At 40.5% G+C, this 26,285-nt stretch overlaps 1 protein-coding gene across 2 annotated transcripts in view; it reads right to left on the reverse strand.

The window, feature by feature from the left end:
• The window catches only part of PDLIM5 (PDZ and LIM domain 5), a 180,204-nt gene that overhangs the window by 16,856 nt on the left and 137,063 nt on the right, over window positions 1-26,285 (reverse strand). For both annotated transcript variants that reach the window (XM_026660499.2, XM_026660498.2), the window contains one exon: window positions 22,165-22,349. In XM_026660499.2, coding sequence (XP_026516284.1) covers window positions 22,165-22,349 — 185 coding nt within the window. The remainder of the gene's footprint in view (window positions 1-22,164; window positions 22,350-26,285) is intronic.

The raw sequence follows: 26,285 nt of genomic DNA on the forward strand, positions 1-26,285 counted from the left end.
TTTTGATTACTATGTGCAGATGTAGTTGTCTCATTTCAAAAAAGATATATTGGAATTGGAAAAGGTTCAGAAAAGGGCAACAATAATGATTAGGGGTATGGAACAGCTTCTGTATGAGGAGAGATTATTAAGACTGGGACTTTTCAGCTTGGAAAAGAGATGACTAAGGGGGGCTATGATAGAGGTCTCTAAAATCATGACTAGTATGGAGAAAGCAAATAAGTAAGTGTTATTTACTCCTTCTCATAACACAAGAACTAGGGGTCACCAAATGAAATTAATAGGCAGCAGGTTTCTGAACTTTTAGATGTACTAGGATCAGGTTTTAAGGCATTTCTGAAATCAGAATGGTTTTTAAAAATATGAAAGCTGAGATTCTCGCATCATAACTTGCTTCCAGAAGCTGAGCTTTACAAAAAAATGCAAAGCATCACGGAGTCTCATGATAAAATTGTGCGAATTGGTAACACTGAGTTCATTGTCCCATGCCCCCTGACCCTTCCACAGATTTCTACTGTCCCACTCAGAAGGTGAAAAGGGAAGAGGGCTGCAATACCATATCCTATCCTACCCCCTTCAGACCACACTAATGGTGACCTGCTCCTCTACGAGCTGGACAGGGGAGGATGTGTAGACTGGGTGGACCTGTGGGTGTAAGGAAATGCTTATTGTCACCCATCCACCATGTGGAGTTTACATGGAAATGATAATACAACCAACAATATTATCTTTTCCATGGACCTCTTCCATCCTGGGGCCCTCAGGCAGAGGAGATGCAGGTGGTGGGGACAACGGATCACCAGTTAGTGGTGGTCTATGAAAAGAAAAAGAAAGAAACAGTGAGATTGGGAGTTACACACTATTCCTGAATTCATCTTGCAAAATTCAATCTCAGAAGTCCTCCCTCCATCACTACCTGAGAAAAAGGAGAACCAATGGCAAGTCTAGCTGCCTGGAGGTAGATGGAGGTACAGATATGGGGCAGAGGCATTATTTGTAGGCTCAAGTCAGCCTCCAGTTTTTGTGCAAGTGTCCTGAGAAATTCTTTGAATAAATTTTTAAAAAATGTAGTACTTGGTTCTGACAACGTCAACCAACATGGTTTGGGATTTCTCATCAGGTGGCTAGGCAGTAAATCCAAAATTAGATTTAATTATTACAGAAATGTGCCAAATTACTCAGTAAACAGCTCTATCAATTAGTTTTCCAATGTCATCGATAATGTGCTCTTTGGGTAGGGTGCACCACCAATAATGATCATCGTCAATGCTTTCATTGTTCACATTTTTTAACTGATGAAATAACAAACCAGGAGGAATACCTTTCCTTCATCTAGGCGATACTAAACCTACAATTGCTGACATTTAAGAACAACAAGTTCTTTAAAAAAACAGTGACTTTCTTATTGTAGGATGGAAAATGAAAAGTACAATAAGATAAGAAAAAATAAACGGCGTTAAGAATAATCTAGGACCACATTCATCGATCACCCAATAACATTTGCTAACATATTTCTGTTGTAAGAAAGTTTTGAGAAAAAGAATCAAAACAAAAGAGACAGAGCTCATAGGAAACAGGGGAGAGGTGACACACACAACATAGCATGTCAGCAAAGGAAATACCACCCAGAGCCAGAGAATTCATCATATAGTAATCATCAACCGTAACAGCCTCTAGCACTGCTTCACCAGACCTGCCTGTACAGAACACTATTCTATACTTACCTGTCCAACAACTCAAAAATAAACTCCACTATCATCAGCTACTGGGCCAGTTTTCTCTTCCAAGAGGTGCAAATGATTTCCATTGTTGTATCAGATATCGTATCAAAGGAGGCTCGCAGGATCAAGGGTTGAGCTTAGCAACGCTGCTTATTTTTTTCAGTCTTATTTCTTAAGGAGACATACAGCACTTAGACATTTTTTACAGTGGTTGCAAAGCTGGGGCCTGTGACTGAGCCACAAAAGAATTGATTTCCACTCAAAAAGAACTCATTCCTGTAGGTGGCTGAGCACATCGGACTGGAGTGCTCGGCCCGGATTAATAACATTATTATTTTATTAGAAATATTTTATCAAATTTCAGAATTCTAGAGTGACGTTTTGGCACCACTGAGGTCAGTGGCAGAACTACCTATGACTTCACTGGGGCCACTCACCCCCAAATCTACTTTACCTTCTCAGGCTATGTGCACACTTCAAGATGGGGGAGTACTTCCCAGCCAAAGAGACATACCTAAGCCAGCTCTGACTGAGCTCTTGCATTAAAAACCAAGCATAGCTGCGACGGCACAAGTGGCAGGAGGGATCACCCGGCCCGACTATGTACCTAGCTTCTCAGACAGCATCGTATTCAAAGTGTCTAGCCCCTCCTGCTGTCACGGCTCCCCTTTATGTTTAGTATGGGAGCTCGATGACAGCTAATGTAGCAGCATTTCCTCAAACCGGGAATTATGCCCTGAGCTCGAAGAGCAGACATAGCCTAAACGTGTGCCTTTTAAATATTAATGGAACTCCTATTACTGTTGAAACTTACTACAAGGATCAGACCTCAAAACCTGTACTTAAACCTACTGTGGGGCAGTTATTTAAGACCCAATGCTAGGACTTTATAGTTACAAAAGATAAAAGTAGTAATAGAACATACACACTTTAGATTTGATTTATTTTGTTTTCTTAAGTGGCTTATGAATTATAAAATTCATTATCTGTAGAATGCCATTACGGCCAAGGGAATTGAAAGATGCCAGAAATTCTTAATACCCCCACAAAACAAACAAACTTACTTTCCAAGTTCCTCAACTGATCATCTTTCCCCCCTCACCAAGTTTCTCAAAGTGAATCCCCATAAATGTATTGAGAAATCTCACAAAGTGAAACTGCCACAACATGCCTGAATATTTGAAATGGCAGATTCAGATACTGGGTTTCTATTCATTTCAATATTATAAAACATACAGGCTTGTAAAGGCTTTAAACAATCACTTTGAGAGCTGCTGTATTAACAAATCATTCAACCACCACCACCACAGCAATGAGTCAAGCTCATGAACCAAAATACATTTACAACTGTACACCTTAAGCAAATACAATGCAAGAGCGCAATATGCCCAAATTTTTAAACTTCTTAAAAAAAGTAGCCAACTATAATAAACATCAGTGCTCTACAAAATAGACAACAGCTTTGCATGAAGTATGTCAAGGAATACAAGGTCAAGAATAAAGATTCATAAAGACAAAGGATTTCCCCCTTTCTGCCCAACTTTTAACCCTTGGCTACAGAGATTACATGGCTGCACCAAAGGAAGTGAAGTCCAGTTTTAAAGCATCAAAGCATACTCATTCTCCTTGCTCTGGGAAAGGCTGGAAATCAAATGCTGCAGTGATTTAGAGGAAAGAAGCGTGTGTGGGGGGAATTAAGTACCATTCACACTTCATTTATATCACATATGTTCAGCCGAATACAAAGAAGAATCACCAAAGCAGGAGAGCTACAACAGAATAAAATGGGAAAAAATCGCAAAGGGGGGGGGGGGAGAAGGGAGAGTCGTGTATAAAGGAAGTTCCTACTCTTCCTTTTTCAGATCTCCCTAAAATAAACCATGACAAGAAACCTTGTTTACAGCTGGTCAATTATTATTGCAATGAAACATTCCCTGATTTTTATGGCCTGGTCTAACACTACACACTTAGGTTGATGTATGGCAGCTTACGTCGACCTAATTAGGGCAGTGTACACACTACAGCCTTGTCCCGCTGATGTGAGTGCTGTACTATACTGACATAACTCCACCTCCACGAGAGGCATAGCGCTTAGGTCAGTGGAGGTATGGTGACGCAGCATCTGGGCAGACATTGCATTACTTACATGGGCTGTTGGCGGTCTTGTTAATTTCACGGCTCCATGCAGGAGCCATGAAATTGACCAGAAAGCTGAGCAGCTAATGCCTGGCTACCCCCAGCATTCCACTCCCAGCTGGGCTGCTGCCCCGCAGCTTCCTGCTCTGGGACTTGAGAAACCCGGGCAGCTGCCCCTACCTCCTTCCCCCCCGCTCCGAGCCGGGAACAGGGAGGCTAGAGCCTGGGGTCGACTTAGGGATGTAGGATAGACATGCCCTTAGTTAACAGGTCTTCCAAGTGACAAAGATGGTATTTCCCTTTCGGGATGGGCTTGCAAAGTAGACCACCTTGTCACATACACTGTTTTCTCCTTTTGGTTTTCTAATACTGATAAGCTAATCATCACAAACTAGCATCCTGCGTGAACTTTTTTCCACTGTAGTGCATATCTTCACTACTTCTTGAAAGCAAAGGAGACTTAAGAGCGGAGTTAAAAAACAAACGATTTTCTTCAAGAAAAAAAGAGAAAGGGGGATATGAAAGGCACAGAAGATAGTCTTCCGTTGCTCAGGATAATGAATAAGCAGTCCTCCACTTCTCTCTCTCTATTGCTGCAGCAAGCTAAGTATATTAAGGTGATTACTCCTTTTTGGTTTAGAAGTCTGGTTGTTTGTTAATTCTTAAGCACACTGACAAAAAGTAGTACAGCAGCCTTTTACTTGTGATCACAGGGAAGAGAAGAGCTAACTAATCACTACTTGCTTTGTGTTGTAGCTTTAGTGTAGCAATCCAGAACTTTGTATGCTGGAAAGCCACTCAATACAGAATTGAGTTGAAAAGAGGGAAACCCCCCCCCACTATTACAGAGTGAAATCTTGACATTTTATTGTGATGTGTGTGTTGTAACAATAACATGCCTGACATATGGTCATCATATATGGATGGAATTCTGTCAAGACATTTTAACATGATTAGTTTGTGCAGTCTTGACTCCTTTTGATAATCTTGAAGAAAAATAAAGGGAGTCTCTCTCCTGCCTCCTAGAGAGGAGTGCGGATCTACCCTGTGGACTAGCAGCATGGATCTTTAGCACTCTAGAGCATTTAAGTGGTATAATGGCTTAGCGTTACGATGAACCTATAATATGCTAATATAGTCACTCATTGAGGCAACAGTGATATTATAGAAAATTAAACAGGTCATTTCTAATGGTAAAAGGGAGGTAACACAATACACTCTTTCTTGGAACTAAAAAAAGACTTATTCACACATGTCTGGGGCCAAAAAGTACACCTGAAAGAGAAATTCGTTTTGGCACCAAGGCTTTGGTACTGCAATTTTGCTGGTTATTAATCCAATAAAATGGCCTCATTACCCACTTTCCTTACTCCTTCCCCATTGGAAGACCAATACACCACACACATTTTCTGTCTAATTAACTCTAAGGTTTGATAAACCGACATGAGCCAGGTTATTTGGAGATAAGGCTGACACTCTTTTGGATCCTTTCCAGCCTCTGAGGTAGTATATAGTATACAAGTTACTCTTTTTTTCATACAAGTATGTTACTGTTAATCTTGATGTATAACACCTATTAGAACAAGATCAGAACGGATGACAGTCAATAATTGTTAAAAAATTAGTTCTTTAAAAAAAAGATCACACTTCTTAATCCATCATCTGAACATTTAGTGTTCCTTGAAAGTGGCTACCTCTGAAAACTGTATCTCCAAAACACTTTATCATGAGCAAGTCAGTGCTCCATTGTAGTTTATCTCAGATTATTAATGCCTGCTGAGCCTACAAATAAGTGCAGATAACAAGGTGGAAAAAAGCTTTTGAGAAACATGAAAGAAAAATATTTTGATTAATGATGCTTTCCATCCCTCTCCTCGTACTTTACCTTCTAACTTGCAGGTACCAGCTAGTAAGAAGACAAAGACACATACTAAAAACTAATCTCTTTGAAGATTGTTTTCTTCACAAATCAAATTCCAGCACAGCTTCTGGTACACTGCTAATGTGTATTTAAGATGCCTGTTAAATAACAATGCCAATTCAAACACATTTGCTAACTTTGTTTTCATTGTTTATTTAAGAAAAACCTTTTGCTTTTTAATTTTTTTTTATAACTTCATGAACCTACACAATGTTCCCTTTTCTTTAGTCTCAATGCACAGTAATTATAAAGCCCACTTTTGTGGGTATTGAACTAAACTTTAAGTTATTTCTGGTCAAAAACAAGATCTCTGCATGTGAAAAATCTCAACATTATTGGGAAAATCTATTTCAAATAAGAAAGAAGGAAAGGAGCATTATCAGTTCTGGTAACATCTCCTGTCTGATACTGATCCTATGTAACACAGCATCTTTCATATATAGACATAAGAATGAATTTGATTGGAAGTTTAATACCAAAAAACACAACAGTGAATAGTTTTAAAGAAAGCTTAGAATTCAAAGTTCAGACTGGTGCTCTGTTCTTCAATTTATGGCCGTATGAGGGGACAGGAAAAGACAACATAACATCAGTCTGAATTAGAAGGCCCAATTCTGCTTCAATTGAAATTAATGGTAAAACGCCTTTTCAACTTCAACAGGAGTAGATCAGGCCCTAAATAAGATTGTGGTCATGATACAAATTGAGAAATTAAAATTTAATCCCTCAGAGAATGGTGTTTCCATAAACAAGTCTTGGATGCAGTAATACAAACTGCCACCATTCTCCACAGCAAAACTCTGCATGGATGCAGGGGTCCACTTCAGTAGATCTGATTGCAGGATAAGGCCTAAGAATATTTTTACAAAGAATTCCAAAGTAGTGTTTAGAAATTCCTGTCACTGTTTCAATACCTATTGTGTCTCTCTCTCTCTCTCAGTGGGGTTAATATTTTTTTGTTATGTACCAGCAGCAGTCCTATTTGATGATGTAAACTAGAACAGAAAGAATTGTTTTCCTCATTAGAAATCATGGCAAAACCGAAGTTTAAAGCTGTTGGTAGGTAGACTCTATATTTAAAACAATAGACAAAATACCTTTGGTTAATTTGACTCTCTAATCTCAAAGGATAACCAAAAATCCATTAAAACTGCAGTTTACTTCAGAATTTTGAAACTAACTTCCAATGCTTTGAACAAGAAGTGTAACCCACTGGTGAGTGTTTGTGTTACAAATAAAAATTGTTACATCTTCCCACCTACAAAGCTGTGGCACTTAAAGCTCAAGATGTGCATCTCACACTTTTAACTCTGGAAGTCCCAGGTTCAATCAAGCAAAAGGGCGGCAATCACAAAAGCAACACCTTCCAGTTATACTTTTGCCTCCTGTTTTAAAGTCTATTTAACATTGTTTTGTGACTTTTTTTTATAACTAGATAGCTTTTAGAGTAGCTCTTTTTTTGTCTTCTTAAATTACACTCAAGTACTACTAGAGCTAGGCCCAAGCTAGCACATTCAATACAAGCACATCCTGCAGCATGATCTGGAACTGATCATCAATTTGAGCCCTATCTGTAGTTTATACAATATATTTTATGATTTTTGTTCTGTTCACCTGCTGTCAGACATATATATCTGTCACCGTTTATACCCTCATTTCCCCCATTGAAGCAAATCAGACTGCAATGCTTTAAAGAGAAAAAAAGAAGGCAATTGAACTATTAGACTAGCAAAAATGTGTAAGAAGTTAAAAAGAAAGTTTCAAAAAACAAAACAGAAAACAGACCCTAACAGTGTAGGTTAAAGGAGAAATGCACAAGTTCAACCCAATCAAAAGATTACTGAAATTTGACAGAGAGCGCATGACAGGGCGTGTTCAAGTACCTTGGGAGGTTGCTGAGGTTTTGGAGGTGCACATCTTTGCTCCCAAACCTGTCAAATGAACTCTGAGTGTAGAGGGGAAATGAAACCACCCAGCCAAACTCTGGAAGCCTCTTAAGGTACTTGACTGCCCTTTCACATGGCTCCCCTTAATTTTCATAAAATGGAGCCGATGCAGCCACTCTAATATGGAGGGATGATAAGCCCCAGGATGTAATACTCCACCGTGATCTGAATAGCTTGGAAGTGCTGCATGCAAGGATCTCGAGTCTCTGAAGGCTACAAGGGAACCTGTGAGCCACATTTCAGATTTCAACAGGCTTCACTTTGCCCTCATTGCCATTAATTAATGATACGCCTTCTAAACTATTACCGAGGGGCCGTTTTTCATTGTTGTAGCTAGCTTTTCTGAAATGAATAACACTGTGCACTATATTATTAAGTTTGGCCTTAAGTATTTACTTTCACAAAACTCTCTGGTATGGTTGGTTTAATATTTAACTAGGTTTGAAGCAAGGTAAAGAACTGCCTTTTTCTTTCTGAAAATCCCAGTGTGACTTTGCCCTGGTTATATTAACAATAGCATGTTCCAATGCTGAACCCATGGATGAATACAAACACTAGTGAAAGGTTTCTAAGACAAAGGGGAAAAGGCGGATATGTAGCAGTGCCAAAGTCACTTTGACAGAGGTTCTCTGGTGCATAGCAACAATACAACTGTCTGAACTGTTTAACGCTCACTTAAACAGAACATCAGACTTCATGTAATAACTATAAATAACAGTGCAGCTTTAATTGGTGGGAGCGCCAGAACTTCATTTGAAAGTGCTGTAATCCAATGATTTACATAATGCTATCAGACTACTGTATGATGAATGGAGAATATAAAGGTTCATATGCGCACTTATCTGACTCTTGTTAATATACGGTGCAGTACAAACACTTCCAGTCCCTTTCCCTCCAAATCAAACAGATGGCCGGATGAAGCAAAGGGTCTGAAAAATTCTGCTGTCAACTAGTTATGTTAAACTTATGCAATACCCTACCCTGTATGAGCCCTGCGTGAAATTGCACAGGCTAAATGGACACAACTTCAAGATAAGCAGCAGAGGAAAAAAAGCATTCAATAGTCCCTCTTTGGTTCATATGAAATTTGTGGACTATAATCAAAGCTAAAAAAAACCCTACTGATGAAAGGCAGAACAGGAAGGATTAAACCATTATCATTTCTTTAAATGACCGAGTATGCTGGTATGTGCACCATGAAAAAATCAGAACAGGTGCAACCAAGACCTAATTTCAGGAATCTCTGCAACTTCGGGGGGGTTAGTTTCCTGTGTTAGCAACTAGCCTTTCAGCTAGAAGAACTCAGATTAAATTGGCTGTAAAGCATCTTAATTAAAATGAGTATGGTGGTTTTGGCTTGGTTCAGCTTGTCTCCTTGTGATTTGTTACATCTTATACCATCACAAATTTGGCACAACTGGCGTCGTTTACTGAAAAGGGTCCTGGAATGCAAGAGAGCCTGGAGAGTGACATACACCCCTGCACAACAGAGTGCAGTCCTGTTTGGCTGGAGTTCCACATATTGAAACCCACAACATACTTTTCTGCAGAGGGTATTTTTTGTTGTTGTCTTCACTGCTTTCAGTTCAGATAATTTTTACCTTAAGAATTAAATAAGAAGAGTGAATATAACCTTATGAAAAATTAACATCCTATACTTAAGCAACTGAAATACACCCTGTATATCCTTTACATTACTGATGTTTAAAACTGAGCAATTATAAGGCTAATATTGAGTAAACGGATCATGCTTTACATTTTCAAAGCATTCTATACAAACACTTGTACAGTCATTTACATTTACATCACCACAACATGTGAGTCCTACATGTTACTGTTTTGATCTAGTGTAAACAACTACACAGGGTGTCAGGCAAAGCAGAATTGGGCCCATTAACTAATTAATCCTTAACATCTCTGTGCTATTATTCAAGTTGTATAAAAGCAGAGGAATGCAGAGTCTTCATCTTCAAAACTCACACATGGAAAAATTATGTTCCCAACTTGTGTGTGCAATTACAACACTGCAAGGGCAAACAATGTGTTTGTCTGTTCAAATAGCCAGATAGATGCAGCACTGTAACTGCAGGAAAGTTAAGTGAAATGGTGTGCAGGTTTTGCAATACCAAGTCATAATTACTTTGCTACTGATCTTGTATGACTTTTGACAGAGATGGGTTCAGTTCAGGAGGTCCTATAGTAAAGTCCATTATACCATGCATCTCCAACAAGTTTTGGGCATAACTGTGCATCGTTCCTGTGACCCATTCCCTTTTTAACCACAAATATTCAGATTTCTAAATACATTCTGCTTCTTACCATGTTCTCAAGAGTTACAATTTCACACTGCAAGTAAATAGTTTAACTTGAATGGCTGACATTTACAAATTACTTTACTGTGGTTTCACAATGGGTTTTGCTTGGCTAAGTCTGAGTTCATAGGAGTTAACTTTTAAAAGAATAAAATTCTTGTGGCTTGCTGTCATATGACAGCATAATAATTTAGATTAACTGAAAAATTACTAAAACACAAATCTATAACCCACATTGGAAGTTCTGGTGTTTTCATCCATCAGTGATATTACTCTTTATAGACAACTGGTGAGACAAGGGTTTTATGTTTTCACTAAAAACGGCGTACATTATGCAATGGCTAACTTTGATTAACTTTCATTTCAGTGAAAAGGGCAGGACCTTATTGGATTCAAAGTCTCATTTTTACCAGATGTCAGTGTACCAACATATAAGGTTGTTCACCTTCCTCCCTCCCCCCCACAATTCAGACCACAGTTCTCACTGCACACAGATAGTCACACTCTCTTAATTAACTGTGCCTTTAACCATACTTTAGTTTCCACATTCTGTAAAGGAAGTGAATAGAGATGAGCTGAACTAATTTGTCACTCTCAGGAGTACAGAGCCTTGAAAACAAAGGTGATGTTAATAGTGAGGCTAGGCTGAGTCTCCCAGCTTAAAGCATTTCTAAGAACTATGGGCCATCCAGTTCACTATCAGGTCTGAAAGGGGGGAAAAGCAAAATAAGAAAATAAAAAAACAGAAAAGAAGGCGAGAGAGAGAGAGAATTTGTCAGTCACTCTCTGTATTGACCTCTAGAGAAAAACCTTTCTGAAAGGATAAGCATTTTGTTGTAATGTAATAGCTATTGATGGGCTGTTGGTAGCAGTAAACAAACTCAGGATCTCTGAACCCAACCCTGTGCTGTCTGAGCTAATGGCAAAACTCCCACTGGCTTTAATATAGTCAGAATTTCAACCAGGTTCCTCAGTAAGAAGGCTGTAGTAGGCATGATATAACTGCCAGCAGGTGGGGACAGTGAGCTTTTGTCTTGGTTACATTGTCATTATATGTAGGATAGGCTGTCACATCATGGCTAGTGCCAGGTTTAAATTTTCTCACACATTGGAGGTTCTGCCTAAGGGTTCCAAGGGAACAAGTAAGAAGAAAGAACAGCTATCAGTTTGGAGAATTACAGAAAGATGACGCTACAGAGAATAAATGGTAAATTTATGCCTAGCAAACATATGAGGACAACTGCAGGGAAATAACAGAATTTTTCAGACAAAGACCTCTGGGGAACAATTCGTCTATGTTTAAAGCCAACTTCCAAAATGCTCTCTCCATCAAACAGAGCATGTGCTTAACACATGTTGCTGGCTCAGGATTAGGCAACTGACAGTTGTAGCTATTGAAGAATATGCTGACATTCCAATCTTGCTTCTGCTGGAAAGGGATGGTGTATCTTAGTGGGATCGGGCTGAGAAATAAGATGGGAAGAAGATATAGTACAAATGGGAAAAACAAAGTTAATATACTCTGGTAGCAGTTCACTTAGTATTACTCACTTAGAAATTAGTTTGTCTTCTGAACCTTATATCACAAACCCTCCATATCTGATCCTATTACTCAGCTACAAAGTCTAGAAGGCAAAAGAGCTGCTGACTAAAATGCAATACACTTTCCCAGATGGAAAATTGATTTTTAGGAGCTGCACCTGTACCACTTCACTTCAGACCCCCAAAACTAAGCAGGAACCTCAAGAAACAGTACTGGAAATCCTCTTGATGGCACTTTTCCTCCTAAGTCAGCACTGCGTGATGCCTCCACTCCCCAACTTCAGTGCAGGTAGCAGGGTGATCTTTCATTAAAAAAAAGTATACAAAACTGAAGTCCTAGCCATTTCTGACTATTAAAGATCCCACTAGATGGTCTACAAAACGGGATTGTGCCCTGGCCAAATTCCAATTTGGGTAACTGAGGTTATTGAATAATTCCATCTTAAAATGCCCCAGCAATGTCAATTCGATACAGTAAATATTCTTCACTTCCTCTCAAGTTGCTGAGGACCGTTACTGTGTGCTGTCCAACAGCTGCTACATTTCACCTAAGAAACATACCGCATGTCAGCAGTGAACAAAAGCAATTCCTGTGTATGTGCTGAGTGCATAAAGTGGTAATGTGGTGAAGTGTTTGGGGCTCTTTGGAAATGAATGGCGCTACATACTATGTAGCTACTGAATAGTAAAATGACACTGCAATGTAGTCATAATTCTGTCAAGAGTAATTTGTTTGCAAGAAGATTCAAATCTTGGCAAGAATTTCTTCCCTTGACCATTGAGGAGAAAATGACAAGTTCATCAGCTAGACTTGATATCAAACCATGTTTAACATAGTAGTAATCATATTTTCCACTCCCGGTGTACATGTACCCCATACATGAGACATGGAGGTTACTTACTGTAACTGGAAGTTCAAGGTGTTTGGTTCCTATCTATATTCTAGATGCAGGTTTGCATGAGCACCATGCACCTCAGTCCAGAGATTTTAACAAGCAGTGTCCATTGGCCCACAATTGCACAGTTGATCTCTGCTCCTGAGTGAGGGTATAAGAGGCAGCATGGGTCGATGCCCCCTCAGTTCCTCTTCTTCCCGAGAATCCAACCAAATCTGAAGCAGAGGGGACGGAGGGCAAGTAGTGGAAAACAGAGTGGGTTGGCACATCTCGAAGAACTTCTAGTTCCAATAAGTAACCTCTGCTTCTTGAGTGCTGCTCCCTATCTGTATTTCACATATGGGTGATTGGCAAGCAGGGCTCAGACTTGAGGTGGATGCAAGGAAGCTGGCAGCAAAGATGCATGCAGTACCGCAGATCCCACTGCTGCATCTGCAACAAAGGCCTGGACTAGTGCATATCGTGTAGCAAACATGCATATGGAACTCAGGTGGCTGCTTTGCGTATGTGCTGCTGTGACGTTATTGACAAACTGGGACCATATAGATCATTGTTGCAACCAAGGTCCTGTAGTGGCACCCTGGGGCGGCAAAAAAGCCAGAGCCGGCCCTGCTTGCAGGGATGCTACCATGGTGGCCTGTGCTCTTGTGGAGTGCGCCGTTATACCGTTGGGAGGCATGATGTGAGCTAGTCGGTAGCACTAGATAATATAGCTAGAAAACCACTTGGAAATCTTTTGAGAGATTATAGCCTGACCATGGGATCTCTCTGCTATCACGATGAAGGTTCTTGGAGACTTTGATGGGTTCGGGACTTTGCAGGTAAAAAGCAAGTGCATGCCAGACACTGAGGGAGTGAAGTCTCTTCTCTTCAGAAGTAGTGTGTAGTTTTGGAAAAATGACAGATAAGTGAATGCACCGGTTAAGGTGAAATTTGGAGATGACCCTGGAGAGAAGTTTAGGGTGAAGGCGAAGAGCTACCTTGTCCTTCTGACATACCATAAAGGGAGGATCTGCCACGAGGGCTCCCACTTTGATGAACCTCCTGGCGGAAGTGATGGCCACTAGAAATGCCACCTTTATGGATAGGTGGGACATAGAACATGTTGCTAAGGGTTCAAATGAAGGTCTAATAAGTTTCAACAGCATGAGGTTAAAATCCCACAGTGGTGTTGGTTTAATGACTTGCAGAAAGGCCTTGATGAGGCGCTTCATGAATTGTGTCGTAGATGGGTAGTAAAGACAAAGCACCTGTCTACTGGAGGGAGGAAGGCACTAATGACTGGCTGCGAGGTTGACTTGTAATGAGCTGATCGAGAGACCAGATTTCCTTGGAGACAAGAGGTAAACTAAAACAAATCGGGATGCTTGAAGAGACTGGGTAAGAATAACTGTGCTGTAACCAGGCAAAGAAATGCCTCTATTTAGCTACATAGCATGTCCTAGTCAAATCTTTTCTATTCTGGGTAAGTGTAGCCAGGATGGGAGTCGAACAAGAGTGCTCTGCTTCCGACACCCATCCAAACACCATGCGGTAAAGGTGAAGCAAGCCCAGGCCTGGGTGTTTGACTCTGCCCCTGTCCTGCATCAGAAGTTCTGGACAGGGATGGAGCTTGATTTGGAGGGTGGGCTGACATTGACAGAAGCTTTGGGAACCAAAATGGTCTTGGGCAGTATGGTGCTACAAGAGGGACGTCATGACTATTCTTTCTCAGGACCTGTGGAAGCAGGGGATGGGAGGAAAGGCATATCTGAAACACTTTGTCCATGATAATAGAGTGTTGCCTTGGGAGTTGCAGCCTGTGGCTTCCCTGGAACAATATGGGGGAGGTTTTTGTTCATTTTTGATGCAAAGAGGTCCCACAGAGGTGTGCCCCACCATGTGAAAATGTCTGTCAGAATGGAGTTGTGGATTTCCTATTTGTGGTCTGCCAAGAAGTGCCTGCTGAGGTTATCGGCTAAGAAGCTGTGAATACCCAGGAAGTATGGCACCTGGAGAGTGACCTTGTGCCTGATGCACCAGTTCCAAAGTCTGACTGCCTCCAGACAAAGCAGTAGAGACCTTACTTCTCTCTGTTCATGTAGACCAGGGTGGTGGTATTATCTCACATTAGCTGGATATGGAGGAAGCGAATGAGTGGGAGGAAGACCTTGAATGCAAAGCAGACTGCCCGCAGCTGTAGTATGTTGGTATGTAGTCTGGCCTCCCATGGAGTCCACATTGCCCTGCACAGTGAGACTGTTCAGATGGGTGCCCCACCAGAGAATGGAAGCATCTGTTACAATGGTGACACAGAGTTGGAGTAGAGAAGGGGACTCCCACTCGTACCTTGTCTGGGTTTGACCACCAAACGAAGGAGGTGATGACCCTGGTAGGAACGGTCACCTTGGAGTTGAGGTGGTCCTTGTTGGTAGAGTAGACTGAATTGAGCCACACTGGCAGGCAACGTAGACAAAACCTGGCAAATGGTGTCACATGAGTACATGCTGCCATATAACCTAGCAGTAATAGGCACATTCACAATGTAGTTTCGGTATGCGGAAAATCAAAGAAATCACGCTGCACATTGTTTGAAACCTTTTTGCAGAGAGGATGGCTCTTGTAGAAACAGAGACCAATGTGGCCCCGATAAAGTTTATTACCCTTCTGGGGGATAAAAAAAGATTTCTCTCCATTAATGCAAGCTTCCAGAGCTGAGAGATTCTGAATGAGGAACCGAACAGCTGACTTGACCGCCTGTTGGGAGTGTCCTACAAGGAGCGTCGTCCAATACGGAGAGACTGTGTGGCCCTGATATCTCAATCTGGGCTGCTGCCACCATGGAGAAAACTTTGTAAACACTCTGGGGGCTGTCACTAGTCCAAAGGGGAGAACTTGGAGGTGCTCCCAGTCCACCATAAACTGTAGGAACCTTCTGTGGGAGGGGTGAATGTCTAAATGAAAATATGCGTCTTTCACGTTGCGAGTCCTGAACCACATCCCTTCCTGAAGGGAGGAGATGATGGATGCCAGCGTAACCATCCTGAATCACGACTTCTGAATGAAGATATTGAGTTGCCAAAGATCCAGAATGGATCGCCGCCCTCAGTCTTTTTGGGGGACTAGGAAATATGGAGAATAGAGCCCTCTTTCTTGATACTGAGGTGGGACATGTTCTGTTGTCTCTCAGAATAAGGATTCCACTTCCTGCTGAAGAATCACCTTGTGAGAGAAGTCCCTGAAGGGGCACCGGGAAGCGGTTTTGTGAGGAAGGAAGGAGAGGGTGCTCTTTGAAGTATCCCTGGAGGATCATCTCCCATACCCAACTGACTGTTGCGATTAACTCCCAGTTGTGGGAGAAGAGAGTAAGATGGCCCACAAAGATGACAGAAGGGTCAAGTAGCATCAGAAATGGTAAGTGGGTCTTGACTAAGATGTCAAAAGTGGCTCCTAGCAGTGGGCTGGGAATGGGTTGTGGTGACAGAATTGGCTGAAAAGCAGGGCTCAGTCTTCTGTCGCTTGCGGGGAGGCTTGTCAGGATGCTGGTAGTAGAGAGCATAAGGAGTAGGCAGCAGTGGTCTTGGTGTATAGGTCTGCCTTTGGTGCCTCTCCTCCTTGGGGCTGATGTGTAGATTCCCAGAGAGTGGAGGGGTAGACCTTGAGTCCTTTAACAAATTAAAAGAGCATCTTTTTTTTCATTAAAAATGTTTGACTCAACAGGAAGGTCTTTGATCATATTCTGCACTTCCCTGGGGAAGCCCCAGGATTGCAACCATGAATCCCTCCTCCAAGCTTCTGGATGCTGTATCCACTGCATAACTGCAGCCTGAAGGGCTGTTTTTGCCACCAATTTGCCCTCCTCTAGAAGGGAGAGAAATTTGGCTCTGTCATCAGGGGAAGTTTGTCCTTAAAGGGTGCAAGCCTAGAACAGTTCAAGTTGTACTTGGCTAGTAAAGTCTGGTAATTGGTGACGGGGAATTTCAAAACTGCAGAGAAGACCTTACTACCAGACTCATGGAGCTCTTATCTGGTCAGGAGGTCCTTAGGTATTGTGACCTATTTCGTGCCGTAGCAGCCTGTAGCACCAGGGAGCCAGGAACAGGTGGGAGAACAGAAATTCGGCTCCCTTTACCGTGATGAAATAGCTCCTCTTGGCCCTCTTAGGTTTAGGGGTGCAGGCCGCTGGCAGTGCCAATACAACCTCATTAACTGGAAGAGTCACTTGGGCTCTGTGGCTCCAGAATGTCTATCTCACAATAATTTGGATCTTGGACTTTCTCCAGGGAGATTTGGCAATCATTAGCCACTCTTCGTAGTAAGTCCTGGTATTGCCTAAAGTCCTCTGATGGGGAAAAAGGAGAGACTGCCTCATATGAGGTAAGAAGGAACTGAGGGGGTATTGACTTATACTGTGTTTTATACGCTCATTCGGGAGCATAAGGTGACCTACTGCACAAGTGCGGGCCAACAAACACTGTCCAGATCTCTGGACTCAGGCACATGCGTACCCACGTGCAGAATACATATAGAGACCAGCAATCGAAGAAGAATGGATTCTCACCCTGCATGTCTATGTGCCCCTGAGGGCATAAAGGACAGAGCAGGACCAACTGTCCCTCACTTCCTTTGCCAATACAGAATCCTAGATGAACAGGACTACATAGAAGGGGTGTAGGGAGTTCCAGTGCGGAAAAACTACAGTTCCTGTAGGGTAAATAACTGTTCTTTCTTCAAGTGATTGTTTACACAGCTTCCATTTTTGGTGATGAACAAACAGTTGTCCATTTGCGTGGAGATGAGCACTAGGACAGAAACTCCAGTACAGCCCTACCAAACAAGCATCTGATCTGGAATCTTTCACCAATGAGTAGACGCTTGTGTATGTCTGGACCGAGCTCCATGTAGCTGCCCTATAGATTTCAGAAATTGGGATATTCTTCCAACAGGAAGGAGAGACTGCCTGAGCTCCAGAGGTGGCTAGGTGGTTCTAACCTGGCTAACTCATAACATGTCTTTATACATGTTAGAGGCCCACTTACGTAACCTCTGAGAATATAGCCTGATTCTTAACCCTCTCTGCAAAGGCTACTAATGTCAAGGTTTCTGAATGGATTTGTCCTATCAATGTAAAAAGAGACTGCATATTGTAACATATTTGTGAAGTTTGGCTTCCTCTGAGGTTGAATGAGGCTTGAAGAAAAATACTGGGAGATAATAAATTGGTTTATGTGGAATTCTGAAACAATTAGGACGAGGCCTTTGAGTGAGCCTGTCCTTATGGAACACTGTATAAGGGGTATCCGTCATGAAGAGCTGAATGGCCCCTATTCTTTGAGTCAATATCAATTGCCAGTAAAAGGCAGTCTTCATAGATAAACAATAAAAGGAACAGGTTGTTAAGAGTTCAAAAGGATGACCCATTAAGCCAGATAACCGTATACTGAAGTCCCAAGAAGGAGGGGGCTTCCTAGATTGGGGGAAACAAATGAAATGAGACCTTTGAGGAATCTAGCAACTGTAGGGTGGGGAACATATGCTCATCCTGCAGTTCATGATGAGATGTGCAGATATTGTAGCTAAGTGTTCTCCCTATGGCGCTGATAGACAGTTCCAAAAGTAGTAGTTGTTAGTAGGTAGTCCAGAATAGCAGAAACAAAGGGAGACAGATGACACTGCGCTGCTCACATAGAAACTATTTTCTATTTTGCTAAATAGATCAGCCTGCGTATTTCTTGCACTACCGCCTGCTGGCGCGGACTGAAGATGACCCTCCTGAGTTAGACCTAAGATGGGTTTTTTGGGGTGATGGGGAGGGAGGGGAATCTTAATCTGGAGGGCTACTCTATTTGCTGCTTATTGTAGGCATACTAGAAGACATTACCCTGACTAGTGATTGATTAGTGTAGTCTGAAGTTATAGAAATAAAAACTACCCATAATGCTCATGCTATGTATATAGGACATGCGCCCAATCACATGTCTGCAGCTTCTTTGGACACCAAACTGAATCCTACCACTGGGTTCAGCTTTGTTACGGATACAGCATGAGGTGATGTTCAACAGACAATTTTAAAACTGCCCCAAATACCACTAATACTACAGCTGGTGCTTGAAACAATCTTCAAATGTTACAAACCTGCTATTAATAGCAAATGAATATGGACAGACTTCTTCTACCTTTTAATTATTTCCTAAGACTGACTTCCACTTTTATGAAGGGCAAATTTGCTGCTTAAAAGTATGAAATATATTTTAAAACACTGCTGTACGCATGCATTTCATGTTAGTAAAAACGAGAACCAGCTTTCTTCTTAGAAAGACATTGAATTACTTTCATTATGTGACAAATAGGCACCTTTGAAAATTCCACTTAGTCTAGATCTGCACTTTTAGGCTCCTAAATACCTTTATAAATCCAGCCTGAATTGTTTTTAGACTGTGAAGTGTCAGGAATTTCACTTACCAAGGACACAGAAAGCTTCAGGTGTGCAAGAAATGCACAGAATGCAACCAGGAAATAGAATTAGTGACTGAATATAAAATATGCCTTGAAATGGTTGAAGTTTTGTTCTGTTTCTTAAATGCATGTTTACTTTTATCCAAAACGCTGAACTCCTGAGGAGTTGTGCTTGTCAGAGAAAAGTTGCTGGTCTTAACTTCAGTGAGTAAGTTTAGGCTCAGGGAGACCTTGAAGGTTTCCATTTTGTAAAATATATGCCTGAGAAAAAGAAGAAGATCCAATCTCTGCTGTAATGCTGTTGTAACCATGCCTAGATCTCTTTCATCTGCTGGTTTTGCATTACTACCTTCTTCAAAGACTTCTGGGTAACACATGCTATCTAAAACCACAGGTGAGCTTACGTCAGGTTTAAAGGGCAGATCTCAAACGAAACCTGTAATATAATCTCTGGTCAAGCTTGAGATACCTTGGCGGCTGTTAACATTTCAATCAAATCATGAAATGCAGCCTCTTCATTATTTCTCAACACAGTGACAAGTATACCTACCTATACTGCCCCGCCAGACAAACTCAGATGGTTTAAAAAAATAAATAAAATAAAAAACATTTAGAAATGGCAGAAATTCTACTCCCCCCCCCCACTGTTTTAACAACCAAACTGCATTTAGACACAGGCACTCTAAAGGACAGCAGGATAAGTAAAACAACATGACATAAGGAAAGCCAGAAAGCCTCACCTCTTATGCTACTTTTACCCCAGCCTTTGTTATATTTTTATTGGAAAAGATAGTGACCTGAGATGTCGCTCCCAAGGAAGCTGGCTACATTTAAGGCAATCTAAGCCTGGTTCTCCTAAAACAATCTACCCCCAAACTCTACAGCAGAACAATAGGCTAAAGGCGATTAGGGTCACTGTCTGCATAGAACTTCTCTACAATTAGCAGATCACCTTGAACTAGGATGAAGGAAGCTTTCTCTTTTGTTTTTTCACTTTATTGTCCATGGGGTTAGGTGTTGATTATTCAACCTAACGCTTTACTGCACCAGCCACTCTCTTGTGCCTGCTAGCACACAGAATGAAGTTGCTTTCATTCAAATAGAATACATTTTAACAGCCTAGCTCGGATTCACACTAATAGAGACTTTTGATCTGGCAGAATCAGTTTGTATGGCTCTTAGAATTGTCAAATGTTAACAGGAACATTGTCAAGGCTTAATGATGTAAAACTGGAACACTTACACATGCAGCCCTCCCTCCACTATATAGATGCCTCGAAGACCTGAAATTCTTAGAAAATGCTTGAATACGAAAAAGCAAAAAAACCCATGAGAAGCCCTGAACTCATGAGCAGCGAACAAGATAATATGCAATGGATTTCAAAAAACAAATCAGGCTGTGTTTCTGCTTTGCATCACCAACATACAATACTAATTTTTCAAGGGATACAGTATATTCATATATTTACAAAGATTAGTAAGAAAGCTGATTTAATTCATCCTTATACATCTTTCTTTCTCCATGCTTATATGGCACCCATCACCCGCCCCCCCCCCCCAAAAATCCATCCCAAGCATTACATTTACATTAACGCTGCAGTAGTGGGATTTTGCAATGAAATCCCCATCAACATATTGAAATTGACTGTCATACTGCTGCAACGCCAAGTATTGAAATGGATCTCTGCAAGTAAAATAAACCAATCATCTTGTGGAAACAAGCACTAGTACACTGGGAAAGAATTCATAATTTAGACAAATATTTAATGTGACATGTCCCTATTTAATACACACAGGTACCATAGTCACACCAATGCTTGCTACAACTGCACGATGAACTGAAGGCATAACTTTTAAGAGGATATTTTTAAGACAGCTAATTAAAAAAAAATTCAGTAAAAATATAGACTGACTTAAATTGAAATAAACCCTAACTGTGTCAGTAATATTCTGCTGCCTTAAGAAGATCCTTACTCTGTGACAGTCCTACAAATGAGTATAGAAGTGACAGTATACTGCCATCATGAGGATCTTTGGTAGTACTGCCTGTTCAAACCAGAATATATTGGCATCTTTATTAGACAGACAATAATATGACCATATGTTCCAAAGACCCCATTACAAAACATCCAGCATTAACACCATATGTTCTCTCTCCATTTTTACATTGGGCTCATTGAGATTTATCTTCTAGCCTGTATGGATTTTTTTCAAAAAAGGAAACTCCCTTAATAGTAGGATAAAAAAAAAAAAAGATACTTAATGGCTCATGTTCCATCAGAAGCGCAAGAGAGAAAACCCATTTCATTTTCACAAGGAAACTGATGGTTATAATTTGATCATCAATAAAAACTTCCCTGGTTATTTACAAATGAATGTTCAAGTACAGCCTGGGACCAAAGATAACCTCAGTTTGGGAAGCAGTGTAATTAAAAAGGGTTATACTATCTCAATATACTACACATATCATTACCACAAAATGAAGATGAATTTTCGTGTGGTATATTTCTTAGAACAAATACTTATTGCAAATAAATACGTTTTCTCCTGGATCACACCACTGTCTTGCTCTTTTGGTTTTTAAAAAGCGATCATGAGTGTATTCTCCATAAGAAAGCTCTCTCAGCATTGGTGCACATGGATAAAATTTACTAAACCGTGCTCAAAGTTAATAAACTTTCAGATTGTTCTTACAGGAACCAGCCTTTAAAATCTGCACTACAAAAACTAAAATAAATTGCTTATTCTCTTTTGGTACCAAAAGGTAGCAAACCAGAAATACCAAACACTTAACCAGCTCCGCATAATGCCAATGAATGATTTTCAAAATATATAAAATCCAGCTGGGAGAAGGGCATAGTGGCAATGTGCTATATGTATGTTTCTTCTTCACAGACAAAATATACCTTCATATACCTTACACACATCTGGGAAATGTCCATCTATAATACTGGTATTTTAAATATCATTTATCTGACTTTAATAAATAAACTAAGGACCTTTTACTCACAAGAAGAAAATCAATTACATAAATGGGACATTCACAAAAAAGATACAGGGTCAGGCCCACAAGTACATTTAATTGAACTGACCTAAAAAGTAACAGCAATGAATATTATTAATTGACAAAGTTGGATGAGCAATCCAATCTGAATTTAAATATTGTTTTAATTATTATAGTCAAATAAACTTGACTATTTTAATAAGGTGTCTAAAGTTCTCTAAGTGACTAAGAAAGGCTTCTTTAAAAGTTACCTGGTTGGTTTGAAGGTTGCCAACCTGAGTATTTGACAGCACTCTGAGGTCCGGTTGGTTTAAAGGCTGTAGCAGATGTGATATTGGCTGCAGCTGGTCTGGTGTCAGTTTTGTCTGGACTTACAGGCATGCTCCTCACGGAGGCAGCGGCATAAGCAACAGGCTGTGAAGCCTCCAGGGAATCACTGTTCAGAGACAAAAAGAGTATTTCTTACCCAAACAGGAACACACTGAAGTGATGGTATATGTAAGACCCAGGTGCAAAGGGTTTTCCATTCATACTAAAGCAGGAGTTGCATGAGCAGTTTTATCATACATAATCATACTTGAAATTACTTTGTCATATGCAAAAAGTCATAGATTGGTCCCAAATCCTACAAAACCTTGCCCTCAAGACCCCTTTTAAATTAAAAACTTATTTAAAAACTAAGCCCACCTATCTTTTCTCTTCTCCGCTGTGTAAAATCTCTCTTACTGAGGGTTTTTTGTTTTTGGACTACTGCATATTTAGAAACTAAATGTTCCTGCTAAGACCTGTTATATACTTTTTTAAAGCTATTTTCTTAAAATTTCTGCAAATAGTCAACATAAAAGTCCCCTTTACAGCATCTTTTCTAAACACCTAAAATTGTCACTGAATAGGAGTAGAGGTAGAATTCTCTACCTTAAACTCAGCATGACTTTAAAGACTATTCCATTACTGACTTTTTAAATATATTAATATTTTCTTCTTGGATAGTGGGTAAGTATCCATATGTTCATGTTTTAATTGTAGCTCTCCATAAAAATATCAGCACAAAAATGACTGCTCTAGTGGTTTCATACCAGCATGTATGTAATATTTTATATTGCCTTTTTAAAGAAGTTTAAAGCTGTTTCCATGTCTTAAGGTATGTACAGTTCTGCTATTTAAAAAAAATATATATATTACCCTTTGACAATTGCAGTTAATTGGAATTCACATGCATTGTAAGTGCCCACTAATTCAGCTACTGGAAGAAAATGCTTCATTTCTGATTTCCGCAAACTGTTTGAAAGCACAAGCATCTCAAATAAAGATTTGTGCAGGGTTACTTGTTTTTAAAACCCTAGTATTTATTTTTGAAAAATGAAAAAATATTTTAGTAAGAAACCTTTAAAATAATGCTGTACTTGCTAATGAAAGTCATTTGTAAACGAATAGAACCACAAACAGCAGGAAACACTAACTATTTCTGTAACACAAAGACATGGTAGAACACATCAACAGAGCCAAAGCTACATCCATATTTTGTCCCTCCTTGAAATCAGAAATGCTAACACCTTTGAAATCCTATAAACTTTATCTCTATTGGAGTTTACAACTCTACAGCACGTGGATTGACTGCCACGTACTGAAACAGAGCTATGCTTGGTATTAGCATATGATACTAAGTTTGTGTAGTAAAAATCCCTGAGACTTTTTAGTGAAAACTAGATAATATATGTGCACAATAATGTCTTGTCTATTAAAAAAAAAGAGAGAGAATTTTAATACTCTCAAGAGCTATCCCTCATTATAACTAGTGAGCTTGCCTTCTGTTTGCTAGTGACAGTGAAGTGTCAATATTTCATGTGCCTAAGACCGTTCTTGTGGATTTCATGACAAATCCACAAACAAGGAAATTCAGACTTACGTTAAAACCAAATCCCCAATTCACCTCATTGTATTTACAGCCACTATTGGAATTACACAAACCTTTAATTATAAGAATAGTTGTGATCAGCTGTCATAGTGACTGATTTACGATTGTAGTGTATGTGCAGTGACAGACTAAGCGTAAAAAGTAAGCCCCCATGTTCTATAGCGTTAATATGTATGTCAAAAAAATTGTTGGAGGCACAAATCCATAGATTACCGATTCTTTAGAAGCTTAGAATACACACCCTTTCAACAGCAGACTTTAAGGTGGTGTTAAGGATCTGTAGTATCAAAGTCTGTGTATTTGAAGACAATTAAAAAGGACACGGTACAACAAGTAGCCCATCTACTGATGAGGATTAGACTCTTAGGCCTTGTCTTCACTATGAAAAAAGGTCTATTCCTAACTTGAGGCAAAATCCTAGTGTAGAAAGCCAATTTGTTGTTTTCACATAAGTGAGTTGGTTGAGTTAAACCCCGGGCTCCCCCATGGCCTTAAAACTTGACCTGCTAACTTGCAAGAAAATGACAAATTGCCTCGTCCTCACTAGGCTTTTACCCCAGATCAAACTCAGAACACATATTTTGTCAAAGCAAAGATGAGGCCTAAGGAGGCGGCCTGCTCTGGCCCCTTTACAGTGGGTGAAGGGGCCAGAGTGGCATAAAGGGACACAAAAAGCCCTGGTTCCAGCTGGGGGAAAATTTTCCTGGGACAAGCACTGGCATAGGGGGAGTGTCAAGGGCATGGATCAAGAGGTGAGAGGGCCACGTCACAGTCTGGACCGCAGTATACAGCACTGTGGATGGTGCCATCCATAGTGTAGCCAGGACAGGCTGCTGTAAGTTAAATAGCCCCTCAGTGCTGTCCCAATTATGCCAAAGAGTATCTCTAGGCTCTGCAACAACCCAACATTGAGAAAGTACAAAGGAGGCTTAAAGCCACTCTAGCGTGCCCTTCCAACCCTCCCCCCCCGCCCTCCCCACCTTAAAAGTACAGCAGAGTGTTCTCATCCCAAGAGCACCACAACAATGACCTGGATTCTACGATTGACTTCAGATCGCGTCCAACTCATTCAAGGTCCCCATCCTGATAGTTAAAACTTATCATCTTGGACCAAACTAACAATTCTCCATCCACTACTCTCCCCAGACCACTGGGTTCTCACGTCTACAGTGATCTAGGATAACTCAGGAACTGGAGACAAAGGCACTTTCACTGCTGAGTCCCATGCTGTGGAAATTCCCATCAGAGAAGATAAGCATATTCTGTAGTCTTCACTTTCTGTGGCAGACAATGACAGGAGGAGAAGTAGGGAATTCAGCCATATCCCAGGACAGCATGAGCATAGTCTGTGCCTGCTTATATTCTTATACTGACTCTTAACTACTATATTACATGCATCTCAATACTATGACGAAGCACATTTTATACTTAGAGTAAATAAGAGAAAAAAGTTAGGAGTGATCATTTGACCTTAATGCCACAATTTGGCCTTCTTTAGGAAGATCCTCTAACAGCAAAAGCAAAGTGACCTTTAAACAGCAGATTATTTTTCCACGCAGTGTCATGGTTAAAATGTTGTTGCTGATTTTGATTTTGTTTTCATTGTATGTTTATGATAAATTTGAAGTCCAAACACTGATGGCATGCGTGTTGATTTGGACATTAATTGGTTTGCAATTCATTAACACAGTACATGCCTAAGGGCTGGTCTACACCAAAAACTTGTATCGGCACAGCTACGTCTCTCAGTATTGCGAAAAACCCACACCCTTGAGATGTGTAGCTATGCCTACCTAACCCCCAGTGTAGACAGTGCTATGTCGACAAAAGAATTCTTCCTTCGACCTAGCTATCGCCTCTCAGGGAGGTGGATTGACTACCGTGATGGGAGAACCCTCCCTGTTGCTGTTGCGTTGTAAGTGTAGACATCGCCTATGTTTTTTGGGTTTTGTGAACATAGCCTCCCTTTCTGTATTTGCGATTACCTATTGGTGTAAATGTTATCTGAATGTCTAAGCACCTGATTGCACCAAGAAATCAGGCAGGATCTCCAAATGATATAAGGTGCACTGCAAACAACTGTGGTTGCACAAAGAAAAGTGAAGTGAGGTTAAGGCCCTGTTTTTTTAAAAAAAAAAAAAATATCAAGCACTAATATAGTAATAACTTAGGCTGTGATCCAAAGCACACTGAAATCAATGGGAGCCTTTTCATTGACTTTTATGGGTTTTGGCTCAGGCCCCTCAGATAAGTAAACTTACTCCCATAAAGACCTCAAAAAATGAAAGTTATTCAGCAAAGCTGACAGCAATTTGTTTTTCTGCTCCTTTGGTTCTTCCAAGTTTTCCCCACACCAGTAGTTTTACACCACATTCAGCTGGTCTTAAAAACTCAGTTAATATGGAAACCAGTCTTACAAGTGCTAATTTTCCCCACAAATTCCTTTCTGATTTGAGT

This window comes from Terrapene carolina, unplaced genomic scaffold (assembly GCF_002925995.2).
Source record: "Terrapene carolina triunguis isolate 2854851 unplaced genomic scaffold, T_m_triunguis-2.0 Scaffold789, whole genome shotgun sequence".
Lineage (NCBI taxonomy): Eukaryota > Metazoa > Chordata > Testudines > Emydidae > Terrapene > Terrapene triunguis.